Source organism: Musca vetustissima, unplaced genomic scaffold (genome assembly GCF_032173495.1).
Source record: "Musca vetustissima isolate MV318-11 ecotype Yass unplaced genomic scaffold, APGP_CSIRO_Mvet_v1 utg188181, whole genome shotgun sequence".
Taxonomy (NCBI): domain Eukaryota; kingdom Metazoa; phylum Arthropoda; class Insecta; order Diptera; family Muscidae; genus Musca; species Musca vetustissima.
Genome location: NW_026882896.1, coordinates 17,995 through 43,773, shown reverse-complemented (window position 1 = coordinate 43,773; position 25,779 = coordinate 17,995). Strand labels below are relative to the sequence as shown.

The window sequence follows — 25,779 nt, the reverse complement described above, 5'->3', positions numbered from 1 at the left end:
GCACATTCACATTATTTTTTCTTATATATGGAACCAGAAGATTTTCGACCAAACGCCACAATAAGATCATAGGGTATTGTAAATTTCGCCTTTGAATCCACCTCTTGAACGGTTAACCCCAAATGTTTTAAAAGCATTAGCATCACATCATCCATAAAGTCCGAGTGCAATGCCGGTGGTATACGATCCAAAAAGGGATTGACAGCTTTCATGTTAGCTGGAAAATATATAAAAACTAAATAAATAATTATTGTTTTTTAATCATGTTTGCCTAACCTCGAAAAACCTCGAAACTTTTATAGTCGAACGTTTTATGCTGCAATTTGACTTTGAACTTTGAAAATCCCACATCTGCCATTAGTGCGGCATATTCTTGTTGGGGTTCCCGGACATAATGCAGGGGTGAAATTATGGAATCTACATCGTGCATATATTTGGACCATTCACTCATTCGACTTGTCATTTTATAGGCATCATATAGGGGATGTGAGGCCAAGAAGACCAGAAGGCAATCACCACCTTGTGGCCGCAAGAGTTTGTAAATATTCTTAAGGGCTTGTCTGAAAAAAAAACTCTATCAACTAATTTCTCTATTACCGCACAGTGTCCTCGCACTCACCTTTGATTTTGTACCCACATTAGGGTATAGAACGAAGTAACATGATCGAATTGATGTTTTAAATCCCTGGGGAGGTTTTGTCTCGCACCAATATCTAGAACTCGAAATTCCACCTTCTTAAAATGGCCATATTGTTGCCTGGCATAGTCAATCATATTCGGATTAATATCCGAACAAACAATCCTTTCGAAAAAATTCTTTAAAAAATCCACTCCTTTTGGGTCATATTTGGATATTCTTTAAAAAATTACCACGCCTTGTGTTGGACCCGAACCAATATCTTTCAGGGAATCCATGAGCGCCATTGGAAATATTCTTTAAAAAATCCACGGAATCATGTGTTGAACCCTTCTTTAAAAAATCCACGCCTTGTGTTGGACCCTTGACAAAAAATCGCCTTGTGTTGGATTATTCATTTTTGTTTTCAAGGTTCTATTTTGTTGTGTTGGACAAAAATATTCTTTAAAAAATCCACGCCTTGTGTTGGACCCTTGAAAAAATATTCTTTAAAAAATCCACGCCTTGTGTTGGACCCTTGAAAAAATATTCTTTAAAAAATCCACGCCTTGTGTTGGACCCTTGAAAAAATATTCTTTAAAAAATCCACGCCTTGTGTTGGACCCTTGAAAAAATATTCTTTAAAAAATCCACGCCTTGTGTTGGAAAAAATCCACGCCTTGTGTTGGACCCTTGAAAAAATATTCTTTAAAAAATCCACGCCTTGTGTTGGACCCTTGAAAAAATATTCTTTAAAAAATCCACGCCTTGTGTTGGACCCTTGAAAAAATATTCTTTAAAAAATCCACGCCTTGTGTTGGACCGTTGAAAAAATATTCTTGAAAAAAATATTCTTTAAAATATCCACGTCTGGTGCTTGAAAAAATATTCTTTAAAATGTTTTTTAAATAAAAAAAAATAAATAAATTTCCACTTGTTTAAATTTATTTTCAATTCACGTAAATTTTCTTTAGAAATAGTTTTGTATATTAATGTTATTATTATTGTATTATTTAATGCAAATATTTGCTTAATTGCATGTCTTTAACGCCTGACTTTTAAATCAATATTTAAATTCGAAGAATCAAAATTCCATAGGGACTACTGATGTGTTATAATTTAATTGTGATAAGAATACACCATTTACTATCTTTATTTTATGAAAATTATGTTATAAAATTAAATTTAAAAATATAAATATTCTAAATTATTTTTGTTGGACAATTTTTGATATATGTTTGAAAGTGTTATTCTAAATTTCCTTTGGAAATGGTGTAATTTATCATTCACGTTCTCTGCATTCCAGCAAATAAATAAATATTTATTTGTGCGTTGTTTTTTGGAATACACCAAATATTGTTTTAATATTTTTTTTGAATAAATGTTTGCGTTCAAAGGTTAAGAATATTTATTTAGACTCTATTCGATTTTGAATTTAAAAAAATTTTTAATAAATTGCGTATGGTTTGCCGATATAAAATAACAATAAATATTGTAATATTTGTAAACAAATAATAATGAATGAATATCAATTTTTTTGTAGCGGTTAAAATCGGTGATTGAATACAAATAAATCATTACAATAAATTAAATATGTAACTCACACAATGTGTGTGTCTGTGTTATGTAACAAATATTTTTATTATAAAATATATTGTTTTATTTCCCTGTATGTGTGTGTGTTCCGTCAACACACATTCTGTAATATAATTTATTAGTTTAAATAAAAAAAAAATAAAAATTTTAAATAAATTATAATATTTGGAAATATTCCACTTTGTAAGAAAGTGTTCTACTACAATAGGGTGGTTCAGAATTAATTTGTAAAAAAATATGCTGGTATTAGTCGAATTATTTTTGAAAAAAAATCTGCGAATATTAGTTTTTGATTTTTTAATTCAAGCTGTAGAATCTAGAAAAAAATATTTTTAAAAATTAATCGTATGATAGAGGGTATACAAAATCTACTTTCAACCTTTATTAGCCCTTGAAGCGGGTCAACTCCATTTTTATTCCATTTTTTATTAATCTATACTAATAAAAGAGTAAAGTGATTGACTGACTGACTGATTGATTCAACGATATTTGGGTGAGGGTCACTCTTGGTCCAAAGGTGACAGATAAGGCTGGGTTTTTGGAAATTCGTACTAGAACGGTACGAAAAGTACTAAATGTGATACCATTTGTATTTGGCGATGCGGAGGAGCTAGAACTCTGAAATTTGGTTTGGTGGTCGTTGGTGGATTATAGGATAGATGTACCTAATGATTTTTTGGAAATTCGAACTATTATTATCCGAAAAGTGCATATATGTACTAAATTTGGTATAATTTCGTAGCATGTGAACGGATAGCGCTAAAAACGTAAAATTTGGAGTGTGTGAATTAAGGTTAAGAAGTAGGTTCCATTTAAGGAGATGGTTTTAAAAGCGTTCGCTCATGTGTACGAAAAGTACTATATGGTACTATATTTCGTGCAAATTTATTTTTAAGGTACAAATCGAGCTGGAATCCTACAATTTGAAATTAAAAAAATTACCGTCGGAGTGTGGGAATGGGATATGTACGTAGTTTTGGAAATTGTTTACTGATGTGTACGAAAAGTACTAAATCGTACTATAATTAGTACAATTTGGATTTGGATTGGAACCGATAGAGCGGAAAAAATGAAATTTGGAGTCAGGATCGCTGTAGGGATGTAGGATTGGGGGTCAGGATTCAGTTTAAGAAAATAATACTTATGTGTACTAAATGGTACTAAATTTGGTACAATTTGAATTTTAGGTGAATCAATAGAGCTAGAATTATGAAATTTGGAGTCAGGATCACTGTTGAGGTGTAAGATTGAGATATGTAGGAAGTTTTAGTAATGTGTACTACTGTGTACAAAATTTGGTACAATTTGAATTGTGATTGAACCGATAGAGTTGGAATCCTGAAACTTGGATTTGGGATCACTGTGGGGGTGTAGGGTTGGGGTATGTAGGAAGTTTTAGAAATTTGTACTAAGTGTACTAAATTTGGTACAATTTTAATTGTGACTGAAATGATAGAGTTGGAAACCTGAAACTTGGATTTAGGATCACTATTGGGGTGTAGGTTTGTGGTAAGAAGAAGGTTTTACAAATTCGTACTACTGTATACTAAATTTGGTTCAATTTAAATAGTGGGTGAACCAATAGAGTTGGAATCCTGAAATTTGAATTTGGAATTATTGTGGGCGTGTAGCATCTGGGTTTGCAGGAAGTTTTATTTGATGGTTGAGGAGGGTACTTGTGGAAATAATGTGTACTAAATGGAACTAAATTTGGTCAAATTTGGATGAACCGTTAGAGCTCGAATCATGAAATTTGGTACTAACTGGTACTTAAATTTAATTTATGGTCGATATTAAAATAATATGTTAATACATATTTAAGTATTTCCATGTTTAAGTATATCTCGATAACGAAGTAGCAGACATATGCTAGCTTAGTATAAACACATAGGTTTTATTTATCATTTAAATACTAAAATGCAACTCTTATTAAAATATTTGAAAGTAACGGTTACTTATGTAAATAATCTGTAAATAGTACCAAAAACTACAACACAACACTGACTACATTGTTACACAACCAATACTAGACGAGGATCTTGCTTCTCATAAGTAGTGCCTAAGCTCAATTTGTACACTGCGACTTTAATTCGTTTAGTGAACACTGAAGGCTTAAGACCATTAACCACGCTTGCCCCAGTTAATGGACTCAGGCAACAAGCTGGAAGCTTTTCCTATATAATGCGTAAAAATTAATCTTGTTTTTCGGATGAAGCCACACCAGCTCCGCTCACAAGCTGAGGCATCCTTGGTAAGATCTGCGAGAAAATTCCCGCTTATTGCACATAATATGGCTGTTATATTTCCAACAATAAATTATTAACTTAACGTCGTTACACGTGAAAAATTCAACATATCAAATTTGAATAAAAATTTATAATTGGAAAACAAATCGGGTGAACATACGGAATCCATTAAAAAAGGCGAAAACATTTATTTGACGTCATCAAAATCCGGTAGTCCACGTGTTTATTTTGCATTATTGTTATTGTTCAATTGATTTAGGAAATTATTGACACCACATCGATGTCAGCTGGAAGGCCAATGCATTATATGAAACATGTCAACATTATAAAGGGTGAGATAAAAACAAGTGAAAAAGCGTTAAGTTCGGCCGTGCCGAACTTTGGATGCCCTCCACCATAGATATACTGACAGGTACTTGAAATGAAAATAAAGGGAACATACCAAAAAGTGACCGTACATCAAATACAAATTTCAGCCTTTTTTAATGAATATGTATACCCTCAGCCTTATGGCTAATGAGGGTGTATACACTTTGATACAGTAAAATTGTGTCTCGTCGAAATATTGGTTCTAGACTCCATGTTTTTTGGACCAAATCCATTTCAGAAAATTTTGTTTTCATCCAATCTTTGTCTATCTTATTATTTATTCCAAACTTTGCTCAAGTTCGAAGATGGGAAATATCGGTCCACTCCTTCTGGTACGTCCCACACAGGGGCTAGGCCTAGGCCTAAATCCGAGCTATAGTTCATATATAGCACATTATCGAACCTTACGTTCTATTCTCCGCAGGTGAAATGATTGCAACAGAGAAACGCGTTCAATAACCCCAAAATACCGAAAATTGGGGGGTACCCTTATATGGGAAATGTGTCTCTTCGAAATATTGGTTCTAGACCCCATGTTTTTTTTTGGACCAAATCCATTTCAGAAAATTTTGTTTTCATCCAAACCTTGTCTATATTATTATTTATTCCAAACTTTGTTCAAGTTCGAAGATGGGAAATATCGGTCCACTCCTTCTGGTAAGTCCCACACAGGGGCTAGGCCTAAATCCGGGTTATAGTTCATATATAGTATATTATCGATCCTTACGTTCTATCATCCGCAGGTGAAATCATTACAACAGAAAAACGCGCTCAAGAACCCCAAAATACGGAAAATTGGGGGTACCTTTATATGGGAAATGTGTCTCGTCGAAATATTGGTTCTAGACCCCATGTTTTTTTTTGACCAAATACATTTCAGAAAATTTTGTTTTCATCCAAACCTTGTCTATCTTATTATTTATTCTAAACTTTGTTCAAGTTCGAAGATGGGAAATATCGGTCTACTCCTTCTGGTAAGTCCCACACAGGGGCTAGGCCTAAATCCGGGCTATAGTTCATATATAGTACATTATCGAACCTTACGTTCTATCCTCCGCAGGTGAAATCATTACAACAGAAAAACGCGCTCAAGAACCCCAAAATACCGAAAATTGGGGGGTACCCTTATATGGGGGCTACCCGAAAAAATTGACCTATATTCATAATTTTTTATGTAGAGATTTGGTACCTATTAAGAACTCAAAATACTTAATTACAGCCAATTCGGTGGAAAAATACGACCAAAACCCTCAAAATACTGAAAATTCGGAGGTACCGTTATATGGGAGCTACCAGAAAAAGTGGACCTATATTTAGAATTTTTTGTGGAGACATTTAGTAGCCAATAAGTGGAAAAATAAAAAATAAAAAAAAATAAAACCCTCAAAATACTGAAAATTAGGAGGTACCATTGTATGGGGTCTACCAGAAAAAGTGGACCTATACTTAGAATTTTTAGTGCAGACATTTAGTACCCAATAAGAACCCAATGTACCAAATTTCAGCGAATTCGGCTGAAAAACGCGCTCAAGCTCCCCAAAATACCGAAAATTGGGGGGTACCCTTATATGGGGGCTACGCGATAAAATGGACCTATATTCATAATTTGTTGTGGAGAGATTTGGTACCTATTAAGAACTCAAAATACTAAATTACAGCCAATTCGGTGAAAAAATATGACCAAAACCCTCAACATACTGAAAATTAAGAGGTACCGTTATATGGGCGCTACCAGAAAAAGTGGACCTATACATAGAATTTTTTGTGCAGACATTTAATACCAAATAAGAACCCAAAGTACCAAATTTCAGCGAATTCGGCTGAAAAACGCGCTCAAGAACCCCAAAATACCGAAATTTGGCGGGTACCCTTATATGGGAGCTATGCCTAAACGTGGACCGATATATCCCATCTTCGAACTTGACCTGCCTGCGGACAAAATACAAACCTATGCAAAATTTCAGCACCCTATCTCAATTCCTTCAGAAGATAGCGTGATTACTTAGAATTTTACCCTGATCAAGAATATATATACTTTATAGGGTCGGAAATGAATATTTCGATGAGTTACAAACGGAATGACAAAATTAATATACCCTCCACACTATGGTGGAGGGTATATTAAAAATTTGGGTATATTTTTAAAATTTTATTGAATGAAACAAGAAATTTCGGAAATTTTAGAATAAATTTAGATTTGTTCGAATTGGTCAACATTGGCACGAATTATGGCCTTCAAACGACCAATGAAACCGTCACATACTGTCCGAATGTTGGTCTGCGGTTTTTTAGCTCATTCCCGGCTATGCGCTTGCTTGAGGTGATCGCCACTTTGGTATTTTTTAGTGTCAACCTTGCTTTCCAAAATACTCCAGACACAATAGTCCAACGGAGATTTTGGTGGCCACTGTGCTCTGGGAATGAAGCTAGGAATCTCATTTTGTAACCATTCTTGGGTGGCGCGTTCTGAGTGCGATGGTGCTGAGTCCTGTTGGAATGTCCAAGGTCTGTGGCCAAAATGTTTGCATGCCCAAGGCTTTAATATACCCTCCAGAATATTTTCGCAATAATATTCGGCATTTATTCTGATGCCACGGTCGATTAATACGAACGACCTGTTATGGCGGCCCATACCATCATCATGGCCAGTGTTTGGGTTCTGGTGGCCAATCGAAGGGCGCATTTTCAGCGCCCAAGTAAACACGATAATTTTGTTTGTTTACAAACTGCTGGACAACGAATGTTTTTTGTCATCGGAGAAAACCAAATTCGACAGTTTACCACCTTCGGCCAAGTGAAACAATTTTTTAGCGGTTTTGAGTCCATTTTCTTTCTGTTGCGGTGTAAGTTCTTGCACCGTTTGGAGTTTCAATGGCTTTACCCCGAGGTCATTTTTCAATATTTGCCGAATGGAATATCTTCAGCTCAAAAGCCATTTTTCGCCCATTCCGACGCCGGTCTCGATCAAGTCGCTTCTTTACTTTTTGAACCATATCTGTCCACTTCCTTGACGTCGGGCTAGATTAGAAATGACAGCGGTCTGAATTTGGTTGCACTTTTTTCATCTCACCCTGTATGTGTGAATCGACGAAACTAAAATTGCGCATAATTGGCTGTTACAGTATCGGAACCATAAACACCATTCATGATTTTAGCAGCTTGGTTGGCATTTTCGCCTTTGTCAAAGAAAACCAATTTTTTAACACCCTGTAACTCACAACTGAATGCAACAAACAAAAAACAGCAAAATATTATTTTTTACTGCGAAATGTCCTTCCCTTCCCATGAGCATAAATCTGAAATTGATTGATCGATACTTTACGAAAAATCTATCAGTACAGCAAAATTATGGATTTATTTTTCCCCAACCTAATATATTTTAACACATTTGGATTTTTTTTTTAAGATTTTCCAAATCAAAACTTCACAAACTTTTATCGGACAAACTGTATATTTTTTGTGACAACTTTTATAGTCTTTCACAATACATATTTCAAAATTTTTTTTCAAACTTTGTTTAATTTATGCCGCCAAAACTCAGTCTGTAACATAAATTATTATGAAGAAAAGGTTTTAAAATAACAACCAAATTTTTCTAAGAAATATAATATATTTTTATAGTTTATAAATAGTTTTGAAAATATTCCACTTCGTAATGGAGAGCAACAGTTGATCATCTACATTCGTCGTTCTTTTTTTGTGTTTGGAACGAGAAAGATCGATTTGCTACGTGAACTAGATTATCCAACTGTATTTTTAACGTCACGAGTCATTTTTGGTAAGGTATTAGCCCGACCTGAGAAGGTATAAAAAGTTCGTGGTCTTTGCATTAAAGGGACCCCCCATTCTCGGGGTCAAAAATTTTTTTGATTTAATTTGAAAGAAACTCCACCGAATTAATTTTGAATGCACTCCACATGGTTTAGATGAAATCCGTAATGAAATATCTTTCAAAAATCTAGCATTTATTTAAAAATCCATGTATCAGAATGCCCTTGAAAAACATATAGAGACTCGAATCAGCTCGTCTATAGAGACTCGCATCAGCTCGTCTATAGAGACTCGCATCAGCTCGTCTATAGAGACTCGCATCAGCTCGTCTATAGAGACTCGCATCAGCTCGTCTATAGAGACTCGCATCAGCTCGTCTATAGAGACTCGCATCAGCTCGTCTATAGAGACTCGCATCAGCTCGTCTATAGAGACTCGCATCAGCTCGTCTATAGAGACTCGCATCAGCTCGTCTATAGAGACTCGCATCAGCTCGTCTATAGAGACTCGCCTCAGCAGGTATATAGAGACTCGCTTCAGCTCGTCTATAGAGACTCGCTTCAGCTCGTCTATAGAGACTCGCTTCAGCTCGTCTATAGAGACTCGCTTCAGCTCGTCTATAGAGACTCGCTTCAGCTCGTCTATAGATACTCGCATCAGCTCGTCCATAGAGACTCGCAACAGCTCGTCTATAGAGACTCGCATCAGCTCGTCTATAGAGACTCGCATCAGCTCGTCTATAGAGACTCGCCTCAGCTCGTCTATAGAGACTCGCCTCAGCTCGTCTATAGAGACTCGCCTCAGCTCGTCTATAGAGACTCGCCTCAGCTCGTGGATATAAATTTTCTTCAGCTCGCCTATAAAGACTCCCTTCTGTCCGTGGATAAATACTCCCTTCAGCTTGTCTATAGAGACGCCATTCAGATGGTGTATAGAGACTCCATTCAGCTCGTGGATAGAGATTCCATTCAGCTCGTCTATAGAGACTTTATAGAGCCCCTATAAAGAATCTCTTCAGTTCGTCTATTGAGAAATCATGCTTCTATTTGACCTTAAACAATATTCTTTAAAAAATCTACACATCTGATACATTTTTAAAATACATTCTTTAAAAAATCCAAGCTTCTGAAATTCTTTCTCACATTCTCTCACGAATGAAAACAAACAGTCGCGAATTCTCGCGAATGCTCAAAACAGCAACAACAATAACAACAATCATTCGTGAACTCAATAGTTGTTGGACATGCTACACACACATTCATTCGGTGTGTGTGTTTACTTGTTATACCCTACACAACTATGTTGTCAGGGTATTATAGCTTTGTGCAGCCCCAAAAGTTTGTAACGACGCGAAATATTGGTCCTAGACCCACCTTTAAGTATACCGATCGTCATATCGTCACTAGCTGAGTCGATCTAGATATGTGTGTCCGTCCGTCCGTCCGTCTGTCCATTATAATTTGTAAACACGATACAGGCCACAGTTATGGACCAATCTTTACAAAATTTTGCATGTAGGTTGGGTTCTGGCCAATGAAGACCCCTATTGTGTTTGGGAAAGATCGGTTAATATTTAGGGGATGAAATGGACCAAACACTAAATTTTTATCGGTTTTTCTGGTCGCTCCAGAAGCCGCAATAATGGCCCGAACATCGTGAAATTTTGCATGGAGAAGGGGATCGGGCCAAAGAATAAGCATGCCTGTTTTGATAAAGACAGGTCAATATTTAGCGGGTCAAATGGACCTTGACTTTTGTGTGAAAAATTACAAAATTTGTGTTCTATAGCGTATATATTTACCCCTGAAGGACATAGACCCGAGAAGTTGATATTATATCCAAGACGAGATGTTGACCTTTAAATTAATACCAATTATATTGTTGTATGTGCTCGGATGTGGGAGTTAAACCTAAATATTTACAGGTATCTCCGTATATTATATTATTTAGTAACCCATTATCACTCTAGAGATCGGAACTATAGCGCTGATCGCTTTGAAATGTTCCATGAGGTTCCAGTTATGGTCACGGACAACGCCTATAATTTTCGGTAATGATCAGACAATAATATTGGGATGAAGTGGACCGAAAACTTAATTTTTTGTGTTATTTTCGAGTCGAGTCGAACATCACAACACAACCCACGGTGAAGGGAATCTGGACAATAGCTGTACTGAATACTCGTAATATCCGGAAAATATGTCAGTGTGAGGAAGAGTGTACTTCAATTATTCTCCGCACCCTGGAAAAATCAATGTTTCTTTTAATCATTAAAAACTATTCATTAAAAAATGCCAAATATTCTTTAAAAAATGTATGTCTATATGGGGCCTTGAAAAAAATCTGTAATTGATCTTTTAAAAATATTCCTTTAAAAATCCAACTTCGGACTGGCCTTGAAAAACATTATTTTAAAAATCCACTTTTCTGATGGTCCTTGAAAAGTTATTCTACAAAAAACGCACACTTCTGGCAGTCTTCTAAAATATTTTTTAAAGAATCCACGCTTATATTGAACCATGACAAAATAATTATTTTTAAATCCACTCTACATCCAGGGTAGTTTTCTTTTCCTACACAAAGAGAGTAAATCAGTAGAACAGAAATCTATGTCACATTAATTTTATAACTATGTTAATTAAATAATTTTTATAATTTCTTTATAAATATTAATATATATGTCTGTAGCATCACATGTTAATGTAACTGACCACATACTACATATATTCGTTGCCAAGCCTGCGCATGTATGTTAATTAGCATATCGATAATGTAATTTATTGTCCAGTGTGTCGTTAAGCAAATATAAAAAGAAAATTTTACCAAAATGACTAGACAAAAAATTAAAAAAAATATGAAAAAAAAACAATAAATAATTCAAAACTATTTCGATTACAAAATTATGCAAAGTCGAATTTAGGCTGGCTTCTGTTTATTTTTATTTTCATCGGGGATTTTTTAATGATGTTCTTTTTTTAAATGATGGACCTATTTTAGAACAATAAAAAAAAAAAAACAAAAATATGTGTTTTGTTTAGAAAAAATATAAAAATTCATATTAAAACCGGTTTCAAACCTATGAAGCCAAGTACCTTAATCTATATCGGATATTAAAGACCACGAATGTAAACAAAAGCCAAAACATTTTATTTTTTGTGTGTTTTGGGAATATTTTATTTTTGGAAAATTCGCTCATTTCTCCATTTTGATCGAACGAAAGTACGAAGTATAAAACATTTGCCGGATGAAAGAATTCGCAACAGAGTTTAAAAGAAGTTCAAAGCTAACAGAAGTTTCAAATAACTGTTGCATTAAAAACACATTAAAATAAAATAAATAAAAAATAATATTTAATAATTTATTTAAACAAAATAAAAAAAAAATAGTTTCAAAGTGAATTCGAAATGAATCATCCAGAGTGGTATCATCGAGCCAACGACGTACAGCGCCACGATGCGGAATGCATTTTGGCGGAATTTGCCCAAAAAATGGCGTGGTTACCCAGCGGAGGTGATTCCCTTATTGATTTGGGTTCTGGTTCGGGAGATGTTGTCATTGATTTCATATATCCACAAATGCCAGAAAATTTCCAGAGGCTTGTATGTTCCGATATCAATGCAAACATGATGAATTTTGCCTGTCAGCAATATGGTCATATTAAAGGAGTGGAGTTTAAAGTTTTGGATATGGGCACAGCGAATGGATTACCGTCGAGTTTAAATGGGCAATTTGATCATGTGACATCGTTTTATGCTATGATGTATCCAAAAAGTTTGAGGTAAGAGGAAAACAACAATTTACAACCACGCCTATTTTGATCCTTGACAAAAATTTTCATTAATATTTTGGTCCCTGAAAAAAATAGTTTTTAACAAATCCACGCCTATTTTGGTCCTTGAAAAAATATTCTTTAATATTTTGGTCCTTGAAAAAATATTCTTTAATATTTTGGTCCGTGAAAAAATATTCTTTAACAAATCCACGCCTACTTGGGTCCTTGAAAAAATATTCTTTAACAAATCCACACCTACTTGGGTCCTTGAAAAAATATTCTTTAATATTTTGGTCCTTGAAAAAATATTCTTTAACAAATCCACGCCTACTTGGGTCCTTGAAAAAATATTCTTTAATATTTTGGTCCTTGAAAAAATATTCTTTAACAAATCCACGCCTACTTGGGTCCTTGAAAAAATATTCTTTAACAAATCCACACCTACTTGGGTCCTTGAAAAAATATTCTTTAATATTTTGGTCCTTGAAAAAATATTCTTTAATATTTTGGTCCTTGAAAAAATATTCTTTAAAAAATCCACGCCTACTTGGGTCCTTGAAAAAATATTCTTTAAAAAATCCACGCCTACTTGGGTCCTTGAAAAAATATTCTTTAAAAAATCCACGCCTACTTGGGTCCTTGAAAAAATATTCTTTAATAAATCCACGCCTACTTGGGTCCTTGAAAAAATATTCTTTAATATATCCACGCCTATTTTTGGTCCTTGAAAAAATATTCTTTAAAAAATCCACGCCTATTTTTGGTCCTTGAACAAAATATTCTTTAACAAAAACAACCCATGTTTTTGGTCCTTGAAATAATATTATTTAATAAATCCACTCCTATTTTTGGTCCTTGAAAAAATATTTTTTAATAAATCCACGCTTATTTTTGGTCCTTGAACAAATATTCTTTAAAAAACAATTTTATTTCTTTTTTCCAGACAAACATTCCGCAACATCTATGACCTCTTAAAACCCGAAGGTGGTGACTGCCTTTTGGTTACCCTCGCATATCATCCCACATTTGATGCTTATAAACGCATGAGTCAAACCGAGAAATGGTCGGAATATATGTACGATGTTGAATCGTTTATGCCACAACAACAATATTCTCCCGATCCGAAAGGTGATTTCATGGGATTTCTACAAAATGCCGGATTCAGTGATTATCAGGTGGAAGTGCGCAATAAAGTTTTCCCTCATCAAAGTTTAAATGTTTTCAGAAGTAAGTTTTTTTTATGAAATTTTTAAAAAATTATTTTTATTAATTTGTATGTTTTACCCCTTTGCAGGTAACATGGTGGCCGTCAATCCTTTTATCGATCGCCTGCCCAAAGAAAAACAAAGTGAATTTGTTAACGACTTTTTGTCGTGTATTTGTGATATTTTGGGCTTGAATATCACTCGTGTCGATTTCAATGCCACATTTCCAGTTCCGTATAAATTGGCGGTAATGTATGCCAAGAAATCGGGAAATATTTGTTAAGTTTTGTTTATTCTAAGAATAAATGTCCCTATGGGATTTACTATTTATTATATAAAAAGCACGGAGTTTTATTGTTGTTCACGAAAAGTCTTAGGAAATTCACGTCATGAATTTTATTTCTGGGTCTCTTCGTTGCCAAGAAAGATGCCTAACAATTAGAATGGTTGTTTCCGATATTACATTACAAACAGAGCAAATCGAGTGTTTGTCTCATCCCGGATCGGACCAAAAGGATCCAACGACATTTGTCAAATTTACCAATCGTAAATTATCAGTTCAGGTCTGAAATGAATAAAAAAAATTCTTTGAAATCAGTGGAAAAGTCGTTGAGTTCGGTCCGGGCGTATGAGGTGTTCATTAAAAATTTCTAAACTAGATCGAGCTATGCCATTTTAAATTATCTCTCAGTAGGTTTGTTTCGGTGGACAATTTTGTTAAAACTGAAGGCTTTAACCAAATGTGAAGCAATTGACAATTTTTTTATGGAGAAGTTTTGTAACCACTTTTAAAGTTGTATGCCAAATTACAGGCACTTCGGCTAGAGCCTTAAAAAATACATGCCGGACTTTATATGGGGGCTGTACCCAAACAGAATCCTACATATATCGACAATATTCTGTAAAGATGTTTTCGGGCTCCAGGAACACGAAAATAGTGTTACAAATTTTACAATTTCGAAAATTTGGCTGAACCCTAATATGGATATCAATTGAAAAGGTGGGCCTATTGGCAAACTACATCCACGTAGAGTTGAAAGTACGACCAAAATATTAAAAAATATCCAATATCATCATTTTATTCTTGCACATAAATTTCCCACAATTAACAAGTAAAAAAGTCGTTAAGTTCAGCCGAACTTTTTGTACCCTCTACCTCGTGATGTGCATTCAAGTCGAAGCCTAGATCAAGTCCAAAGATGGGATCGATTGGTCAACTCCTTCTGGCACCTCACTCACAAATGGTCAATGTTTTATAAACTTACTAGCAAAATGCCCGCTACTTCGTATGCGGAAAGGGAATACAAAACAATAATAATACTATTTAGTATGGAAATCGTGTATACTGCATAATTTGTTGTACTATAGTTCTGAATTCCACCTCTATTCCTACATCTAATATCAAGTTTATTACCATTTATTACTCTTCATACTATTTTCCGAAATATCTTTCTTATTTCCATTACGCAGATTAAAAAACAGTAAGGAAAGAAGTAAAGTCGGGCGGGGCCGACTATATGATACCCTTCACCACTTTGGGCATATTCAACAGATGAATGCCAACAGACGTCGAATTCTGCAACCTATACTAAATTTTTTATTTGTTCAGATATAGGGTTGCTTCTTACAATGGGACAAAATTACCTAAAATCGGGTGATTTCAAGACATTCCACATTTCAAAACTTTAGTTCGTTATGGAAAATTTTTAAATCGGACGAAGATATATATTGCGCTATATCTAAATCTGAACCGATTTTCAGGAAACTTAACACACATCATTCTAGACTTAATTCATTACGCTATGTCAAATTTCGTGCAAATCGAATAATATATAGGGACTTTGGTACACCATTTATCTTAAATCGGACGAAAATATATATGGGAGCTATATCTAAATCTGAACCGATTTTCAGGAAACTTAACACACATCATTCTAGACCCTATTCATTATGCTGCGTCAAATTTCGGGCAAATCAAAAGATATATAGGGACTTTGGTACACCATTTACCTTAAATCGGACGAAGATATATATGAGAGCTATATCTAAATCTGAACCGATTTTCAGAAAACTTAACACACATCATTCTAGACCTAAATCATTACGCTATGTAAGTTTCGTGCAAATCGGAAGAAATATAGGGACTTCGGTACACCATTTACCTTAAATCGGACGAGGATATATATGGGAGCTATATCTAAATCTGAACCGATTTTCAGGAAACTTTACACACATCTTTCCAGATTTAATTCAGTACGCTGTGCCAAATTTTGTGCAAATCGAAGGATATATAGAGACTTTGGTGCACTATTTACCTTAAGTCGGACGAAAAAATATATGGGAGCAATATCTAAATCTGAACCGATTTTTCCCAATTTCAATAGGGTTCGTCTTTGGGCCAATTAAGTGACCTGTGCCAAATTTCATCCACATCGGATCATAAATGCGACCTGTACTTTGTTAACAAAAATACATGGACGGACGGACAGACGGACATGCATAAATCGACTCAGAAAGTGATTCTATGTATATTCTCAAAAGCAACCATGGGTCTATCTCGATTATTTTTGCCTGTTACAAACATATGCACAAAGACATAATACCCTGTACCACAGTGTGGTGAAGTGCACATCGAGTTTCCAAAGTTGTCTCCTACTGCACTTTAACTAATCTACATTCCAGATCTAAATTTTTCCAAATTTAGTACCATTTAGTACTTTTAATTCCACCAAATTAAGATTACTGTTAGAGTGTAGGATTGATGTAGTTTTAGAAATTTTTACTTAAGTACTAAAAGTAAAATTTTACCAAATTTAGTACTTTTCGTACAAATTTCCAAATGTACCTCAATTTCCAAATATACCTCAAATTTAAGATTCCCGCTCACACAAAACGAATTGTACCATATTTAGTACCCTTTAGTGCTTCTCGTATCCATAAGTACGTAATTCCAATACTACTTTAATTTTGTAATATTCATTCCAAATTTAAGTTTTCCATCTTTATCCGTTTACTTAAATCTAAATTGTACCAAATTTTGTACAAATTAGTACACAAACTACGACATATCTGAATCCTGCACTCCAACTGTAATATTAATTAAAAATTTTAAAATTTCATCCCTATCCGTTTACACAAATGTAAACTATTTGGTACCATTTAGTGCTTTATGTTTCTATAATTAAGAATTTCCTAAACTATGCCAATCCTATACTCCAGCAGTAATTTTAATTCCAAAATTCTGGAGTCCAGCTCTATCCGTTCACACATAATCACGTTGTACCAAATATAGTACCATTTAGTACACATAAGTACTATGCTTCCATATCTAAATTCTATATTCCAACAGCAACCATTATTCCAAATTTTAGGTTTCCAGCTCTATCCGTTCACTCAAATCCCAATTGTACCTAATCTAGTGCCGTTTAGTACTTTTCGTACACATTAGTACGAGTTTCTAAGCATATCTCTATAGCTCAATCTTCAACAGAAATCTAAATTCTAAATTTCAAGTTTCCAGTTCTATCCTTCCAAGCAAAACCCAAATTGTACTAAATTTAGTACCATATAGAAAATTTCGTACCAATAAGTACGAATTTCATAATCTACCCAATTTGAAGACTCCAACTCTATCTGCTGACTTAAATCTAACTTACACCAAATTTAGTACCATTTAGTACTTTTCGTACAAATAAGTACGATTTTTTAAAGCTACTCCAATCCTGTGCTCCAATAGTATTCCTACTTCCGATTATATGGATTCCATCTCTACACACTCAACTGAATGCAAATTGTACAAAATTTAGTACAATTTTGTACTTTTTATACACATAAGTACGAATGTCTTAAACCAGTTCCATACATCAACACCACTTCCCAACATGTATTCCATTTAAAATTATAATATATATAATTATATATAAATATATAAAACCAGTGAGCGGAGCAGTATAGTCGGACGGGGCCGACCATACGATACCCTACACAACTACCACGGAACTCAAATTGTCTGCGGATGTTTATTCCGAGCCTGGGCAATATTTCGTGATATTTGCACCCTCTTGCCCGATTAGAGGTAAACAGCACATCTTCCTCACACTGACATATTTTCCGAATATTACGAGTATTCAGTAGAGCTATTGTCCAGATTCCCTTCACAGTAAGTTGTGTTGTGATGTTCGGCTTTCGACTCGAAAATAACACAAAAAATTAAGTTTTCGGTCCACTTCATTCCAAAATTATTATCTGATCATCACCGAAAATTATAGGCGTTGTCCTTGACCATAACCGGAACCTCATGGAACATTTCAAAGCGATCAGCGCTATAGTTCCGCTCTCTAGAGTGATAATGGGTTACTAAATAATATACGAATACGGAGATACCAGTGAATATTTAGGTGTAACTCCCACATCCGAGCACATACAACAATATAATTGGTATTAATTTAAAGGTCAACCAGTCCTCTTGGATATAATATAAACTTCTAGGGTCTATGTTCTTCAGGGGTAAATATATACGCTATAGAATACAAATTTTGTCATTTTTCACACAAAAGTCAGGGTCCATTTGACCCGCTAAATATTGACCGATCTCTACAAAAACAGGCATGCTTATTCTTTGGCCCGATCCCCTTCTCCATGGAAAATTTCACGATGTTCGGGTCATTATTGCGGCCTCTGGAGCGACCAGAAAAACCGACAAAAATTTAGTATATGGTCCATTTCATCCCCTAAATATTAACCGATCTTTTCCAAAAACAATAGGGGTCTTCATTGGCCAGAACCCAACCTACATGCAAAATTTCGTGAAGATTGGTCCATAACTGTGGCCTGTATCGTGTTTACAAATTATAATGGACAGACGGACGGACGGACACACATGTCTAGATCGACTCAGCTAGTCGAGATATGGCGATCGGTATACTTAAAGGTGGGTCTAGGACCAATATTTCGCGGCGTTACAAACTCTTCGGGCTGCACAAAGCTATAATACCCTGACAACATAGTTGTGTAGGGTATAATTATATATAAATACAAAGGGTACCATATTTGTTACATTTTAGTACTTTTCGTACCCTTCCAGTTAGAATTTCCAAAAACCCAGCCTTATCACACGCCTACACACCAACAACAACCCACACTCAAAATTTCAAGTTTCTAGCTTCAGCCGTTTCGTCTGGGCGATGATCTGTCAGTCACTCACTCACTTAACACTAAGCTCTTTTATATATTAAGATAAATCGGGTTTAAGTACCAATCACATTTTCTATAATTGGGTCACGTGCTCCGACGAACCGGCTCGCACTAGCCCAGTTATAAATTCACAATACACCTGCCTCTACTGACATAAATCTATAATCATCTAAACATATATGTAGACAGATTGGGGTTATAAACTAGTTCAATAAACAAACCTCTATGACGATGAACATGAATAAATGTGATACGGAATGAATTCCGCTTATTAAATTACTAGCATATGCCCGCTACTTCGTTAGCGAATATGGGATATACTTAAACATGTATTAACATATTATTTTATTTTCACAGAAAACTGCATATGTCAGAAAAACTAAGACGTCCACACATTAATATCGACCATAAATTAAATCTGAGTATCATTTAGTACCAAATTTCATGATTCGAGTTCAACAGATTCACCCAAATTCATATTATACCAAATTTGGCACACATTATTTCCAAGTGTACCCATCCCAACCATCCAACAAAACTTTCTGCATACCACGATCATACACCCTCACAATGATTCCAAATTGAAATTTCAGGATTCCAAGTCTATGGTTCAGCCACAAATTTCAGAATTCCAAATATATCGGCTCATCCACAATTCAATGTGTACCAAATTTAGTACACAGTAGTACGAATTTCCAAAGCATCCTACTTAACCCAAAATTCTTTCGGTTTACCAAAAATTCACATTGTACCGAATTTAGTACACAGTAGTACCGATTTCCAAAACATTCTACATACCCCAATCCTACACCCCCACTGTGATCCTAAATCCAAGTTTTAGGATTCCAACTCTATCGGTTCACCCACAATTCAAATTGTACCAAATTTAGTACATTAGTACACATTTTTAAAACTTCCTAAATATCACGATCTTACACCTCAACAGTGATCATGATTCTAGCACTATTGGTTCTCCTAAAATTAAAATTGTACCAAATTTAGTACCATTTAGTACCCATGATTATAAAAAATTGCTTAAATTGAATCCTGACCCTAATCCTACACCCCTACAGAGATCCTGACTCCAAATTGCATTGTTCCAATTGTTGTTATTTTCCCATGAATATAAAAGAGCGTGTTTTGACCTGCTCAAAATATTTGCAACTGCATACAGGTACAGGGTATTATGTCTTTGTGCATATGTCTGTAACAGGGAAAAATAATCGAGATAGACCCATGGTTCCTTTTGTGAATATGCATCACTTTCTGAGTCGATTTATGCATGTCCGTCCATCCGTCCATGTATTTTTGTTAACAAAGTTCAGGTCGCATTTATGATCCGATCTGGATAAAATTTGGCACAGGTCACTTAATTGCCCCAAGGACGAACCCTATTGAAATTGGAGAAAATCGGTCCACGTTTAGGCATAGCTCCCATATAAGGATACCCCCAAATTTTCGGTATTTTGAGGTTCTCTAGCGCGTTTTTTAACTGAATTCGCTGAAATTTGGTACTTTGAGTTCTTATTGGGTAGCAAATCTCTCCACTAAAAATTATAAATATGAGTACATATTATAGCTCCCCCCAATTTTGCGGTATTTTGGGTGTTTTGATCGGATTTTTCGACCGAACTCGCTGAAATTTGGTTCTTTGAGTTCTTATTGGGTAGCAAATCTCCCTTCTAAAAATTATAAATATAGGTCAATTTTTTCGGGTAGCCCCCATATAAGGGTACCCCCAGTTTTCGGTATTTTGGGGTTCTTGGGCTCGTTTTATAACTGAATTCTCTGAAATTTTGTACATTGGGTTCTTATTGGGTACCAAATTATTCCACTAAAAATTATAAATATAGGTCCAGTTTTTCTGGTAGTCCCCATACCCCCAAATTTTTGGTATTTTGGGGGTTCTGATCGTATTTTTCGACCGAATTGACTGTAATTTAGTTCGTCGAGTTCTTATTAGGTAGCAAATCTCTCCACTATAAATAATAAATATAGGCCAATTTTTTCGGGTAGCCCCCATAGAAGGGTACTCCCCAATTTTCGTTATTTTGGGGTTCTTGAACGCGTTTTTCAACCAAATTCTTTGTAATTTGGTTTTTTGTAGTCGTATATGGTAACAAACCTCCTTCCCAAAAATTATTAGTATTCGCCCCCTTTTAGGGGTGTTCCCCTTATAACCTCCATTTTATACCCTTCACCACTCTGTGGTACGGGGTATTATGTCTTTGTGCATATGTTTGTAACAGGCAAAAGGAAACGATATAGACACATGGTTCCTTTTGAGAATATGCATAGAATCACTTTTTAAGTCGATTTATGCATGAAATAGGAAATAGGTCTAGAATGATGTGTGCTAAGTTTCCTGAAAATCGGTTCCGATTTAGATATAGCTCCCATATATATATTGAAATGGTATCAGGTCCACCTTTACATACATTCATAACCAGTGAACGGAGCTGTATGGTCGGACGGGGCCGACCATATGATACCCTACACAACTACCACGGAACTCTAACTTTATGCAAATATTTTGTGATATTTGCACCTTCTTGATCGATTATAGGTCAACAGCTCTACTTTCTAACCCATTTTTTTCTTGAAGTGTATTTTTACGACATAAAATAAAAAACTGGTCACTTTAGGTTTTGGTTGATTTGGCCCTCGGAATATTGACCGATCATCATCTAAACAGCCGCTCTAAATATGCGATGTTCTGCATAAAATAATTGCCTCTAGAGCGACTAGAAAATCTGATAAAATTAAAGTTTTCCGTTCATTGCACCCCCTGAATGAAATCTCAACTTCGCCGAAAACTATAGGTGTCGTCCTTGACCATAATCGGAACTTCCTTTACAATTTGAAAGCGATCAACGCTACATGTCCGCCCTCTAATGGAGTAATAGTAATACTATACACATAGTCACATTTACCCTATTATGTATAACTCCCATATCTGAGCACACCCGACAATATAATTTGTATCAATTTGAAGGTCAACAACTACTCTTGGATATACTATCAACTTCTCGGGTATATGTTCTTCAGGAGCATGTATATACGCCCCAGAATAAAAATTTTGTAATTTTTCACACAAAAGTCAGGGTCAATTTGACCCGCTAAATATTAACCGATCTTTATCAAAACAGGAATGCTTATTCTTTGGCCCAATCCCCTTCTCCATGTAAATATTCCACACGTTTGGGTCTTAATTGTGGCCTCTGGAGCGACCAGAAAAACCGACAAAAATTAAGTATTTGATCCATTTCATCCCCTAAATACACTGTGCGACACGAAAATTTTTCAGGGGTTCTAATGTACCAATTTTGTTTAGTTGAAGTCCCTGGACCACGAAAATACCTTTGGTTTTTCTGGGTCACTTCGAAAATTAATTTTATAACGGTAAATATAGAGAAAAACGTGGTTTCATAGATTTTCCATTTGAAACTTGAATAACTTATTTACTTTATAACGGATTTATATTATTCTTTTTTTTCATTCGAAGAGTACAATTTTTCCTTTCAAACAAGATATATATTTGGTAAATTGGTTGAGGATTGGCTGAGTTACAGCGGTTGAAATGTGAAAAAATACGCATAAAATGACAAAATTTATTTTTCTTCGTACTGTACGATGAAATTATGATATCAAGCCATATAAGTTTTATTGTATTACGGGGAAGAAAATTAAATTAGCTTTCGAAAATGATAAAAATCAAAAAAATCGGTTAAAAAATGGATGACTTATACACATTTTTGTATTGATTCTATGCATATTCTCCAAAGGAAATATAAATCCGTTATAAAGTAAATAAGTTATTCAAGTTTCAAATGGAAAATCTATGAAATCACGTTTTTCTCTATATTTACCGTTATAAAATTAATTTTCGAAGTGACCCAGAAAAACCAAAGGTATTTTTGTGATCCAGGGACTCCAACTAAACAGAATTGGTACATTAGAATTCTTGAAAAAAAAAAAAAAATTTGTTATTTTGTAGCACAGTGATATTAACCGATTTTCATTGGGCCGGATCCATCCTACATGCAAAATTTCGTGAAGATTGGTCCATAACTGTGGCCTGTATCGTGTTTACAAATTATAATGGACAGACGGACGGACACACATGTCTAGATCGATTCAAGCTATAATACCCTGACAACATAGTTGTGTAGGGTATAATTATGCTAGGTTTTATTCAAATTGACATGGAATTTTTCATAGATTTCAGAATGCTATGTGTATCGGGTTTTTAACAGGTTAAAGTATATATGAAAATCACACATTTAATTTCGCCCGATTCCATTTCAAAGGTCCTCTAAAGAGTATATGTCTGTTCTATCGACAGGATATTGTATATATTAGCATCTCTTGTATGTACCCAAAGTGGTGAAGGGTGCCATGTAGTCGGTCCCGTTCGACTTTTGAACTTCCCTTACTGGTTTTATTGTTGAATCTGTTTTGAAAACCACTAAAATTATATTTATGTATATATGTCACGTGCGGCCTTATATTGTTCTGGTCCAGTTATAAATCGGCTATTAAATATCAAAATGCAGCTCTATTGAAGTTGGTATATAATTATCTCAATATGTAGATAATGGGGTTAACTAGTTTAATTATTGTGTCGCATTATTGATTTTTCTACAAATTGAATGAACACGTTTTATTTTTAATTTTCATTTGAAAAAAACTCTATAAAATGCATTATGGTCCGAACAGTGTCTAGTCATAACCCTCGAACAGCATTGAACACTAGTTGTCAAATCAAACGAGGAAATGAATCAACCGGCCTTATATCACAAATCACATTGTGCCCTCAAAGCCGATATTGGAGAAATTATTGAAAAATATTCAAAGAAATTAAAGTGGCGTAGAGATGGCAAAGATTCCCTTTTGGATGTTGGTTCGGGTCCTGGTGATGTCTTTATGGAATATATTCTACCCATAATGCCTAAGGGATTCTCAAGGGCAGTTTGTTCGGATATATCGGAGGATATGAATGATTTTGCAAAGGCTTATTATTCGAATTGTGATCAAAGATGTGAATTTCGGGTGTTAGATATAACCACAAACAGAAGTATGTCTAAGGATCTTCTAGGACAATTTGATCATGTAATATCGGCATTGTGTCTGCACTGGGTTCAGGATTTGAAGTATGTGAAACTAAACTTTATTAAAAAAAAAATAATAAATTATTTTTTTTGTTTTTCTAGTTTGGCCTTGCAGAATATTTCGAATTTATTGTATGCGGAAGGTGGTGATTGCCTTCTGATTTTTATGTCCACCCACAACATCTTCGATGCTTATCATTATACCAGTCGCTTTTCTCGTTGGTCGGAATATATGAAAGATTCAAATCGTTGCATATCACCTCTGCATTATTCAAATGATCCGAAGGCGGATTTCAGGCAGTTGATGGAAGAAAATGGATTTTGTGATATTTCCATTGATATTAAATCGAGAATTTTCGATTACGGGAATATGGAGAATTTGAAAGGTGGGTTTGAAAAATTTTCTGGAGAGGTTTCGAAACAGCTATAAAATGCTATATCTAAATGATCGTTTTTTATATATTTTTTATATTTTTAGAAAATGTAAAATCTGTTTGTGGTACCTTGGAGCATATCCCCATTTCATGTCATTCGGAATTTCTAAATGATTTTGTATCGGTAATGGTGGAATATGCAAAAACGGTTAATAGTATTAATTCGAATTCTAAATATGTAATGAAATATGATTTAATTATTGCGTATGGTCGAAAGCCATCAGCTGAAAATAATAAAATAATCCAACAATAAGTAAAAATACATTAATCGGATGGGTCACTATTGACGTCGAATCACTAATGTTGCATGGGTATATAGGTTTGCTGCTCGGAGACCTTTGGTCCATTGAAATGAGAGAAGAGAGAAAATAGAAAAGTTAAAAAAGGTAAAGGAAGAGGAAGTGATTAGTGATTACGGATCTCTCAGGATTTGCAGGTCGGACGACTCGCACATCGTGCAAGCTCATCAGATATTTCATTCCCATTTATTACACACACAGCAGATCAACTTTAAAGTTACGAACCCCTTGTCAATTTATAGTAAGTGACTTGAATGCCTTAAAATCCATCTGCCCAGGATTTCCAGTTCGAAAATGTACCATGTTTGTCAGTGTTAGTTTACGGTTTGGAATAGCTCTCATAGAATGCTACATCCCATTTTCGGTATGTTGAAGACTTTAACCGGCTTTTTGCTGCAAGGTGACTTATATCCAAATTTCTGCTGATTATATAAGCCCATGTTTTTATATAACTCCACCTTAAAGTTCCGCTTCTTCTTCGGTATTGTACATTTTTATACCCTTCACAACACTGTGGTACAGGGTATTATGTCTTTGTGCATATATTTGTAACAGATAAAATGAATCGAGCTAGACCCATGGTTCCTTTTGAGAATATGCATAGAATCACATTCTGAGTCGATTTATGCATGTACAATTAACGTTTTTGATCCATTCGAACACCTAACTATTAAACGATTCGAATAACAACCAATAAGGAAAGTAGTAAAGTCGGACGGGGCCGACTATATGATACCCTTAACCACTTTGGGTATATTCAACAGATAAATCCTAACAGACGTCGCATTTTTAAAGGACCAGCAAATTTAAATTGGGTCCATAAACATGTCATTCTTCAACTTATACTATTTTTTTCATTTGGTCAGATAAAGAAGCTATATCTAAAACTGAACCGATTTCAACGATTTCAGGAAATTTAACACACATCATTCTAGACCTAATTCATTACGCTGTGCCAAATTTCATGCAAACCGAAAGATATTAAGGGGTTTTGGTGCACCATTTACCTTAAATTGGACGAAAATATATATGGGAGCTATATCAAAATCTGAACCGATCTTCACCAAACTCAGCAGACATCATTCTGCACTTAATACAGAACGCTCTGCCAAATTTCGCGCAAATCGAATGGTATATAGGGACTTTGGTGCACCATTTCCACTAAAT

General features: G+C 34.8%; 3 protein-coding genes across 3 annotated transcripts; 2 read left to right on the top strand and 1 right to left on the bottom strand.

Annotated features, from left to right (window-relative positions):
- Positions 1–101: 101 nt before the first annotated feature.
- On the bottom strand, positions 102–774 carry LOC133329613 (juvenile hormone acid O-methyltransferase-like; the record flags this gene model as incomplete). The annotated part of the gene is made up of 3 exons (XM_061538085.1): positions 620–774; positions 277–560; positions 102–217 (listed from the first exon to the last, which is right to left on the bottom strand). Coding segments are annotated over exons 1-3 (555 nt in total), but the record flags the coding sequence as incomplete, so codon positions are not given.
- Positions 775–12,002: 11,228 nt separating this feature from the next.
- On the top strand, positions 12,003–13,858 carry LOC133329612 (juvenile hormone acid O-methyltransferase-like). The gene is made up of 3 exons (XM_061538084.1): positions 12,003–12,376; positions 13,314–13,597; positions 13,665–13,858. Exons 1-3 carry the CDS (start codon positions 12,003–12,005, stop codon positions 13,856–13,858), a joined length of 852 nt encoding a protein of 283 aa, XP_061394068.1.
- Positions 13,859–23,544: 9,686 nt separating this feature from the next.
- On the top strand, positions 23,545–24,566 carry LOC133329611 (juvenile hormone acid O-methyltransferase-like). The gene is made up of 3 exons (XM_061538083.1): positions 23,545–23,921; positions 23,982–24,265; positions 24,358–24,566. Exons 1-3 carry the CDS (start codon positions 23,545–23,547, stop codon positions 24,564–24,566), a joined length of 870 nt encoding a protein of 289 aa, XP_061394067.1.
- The last annotated feature ends 1,213 nt before the right edge of the window (positions 24,567–25,779 follow it).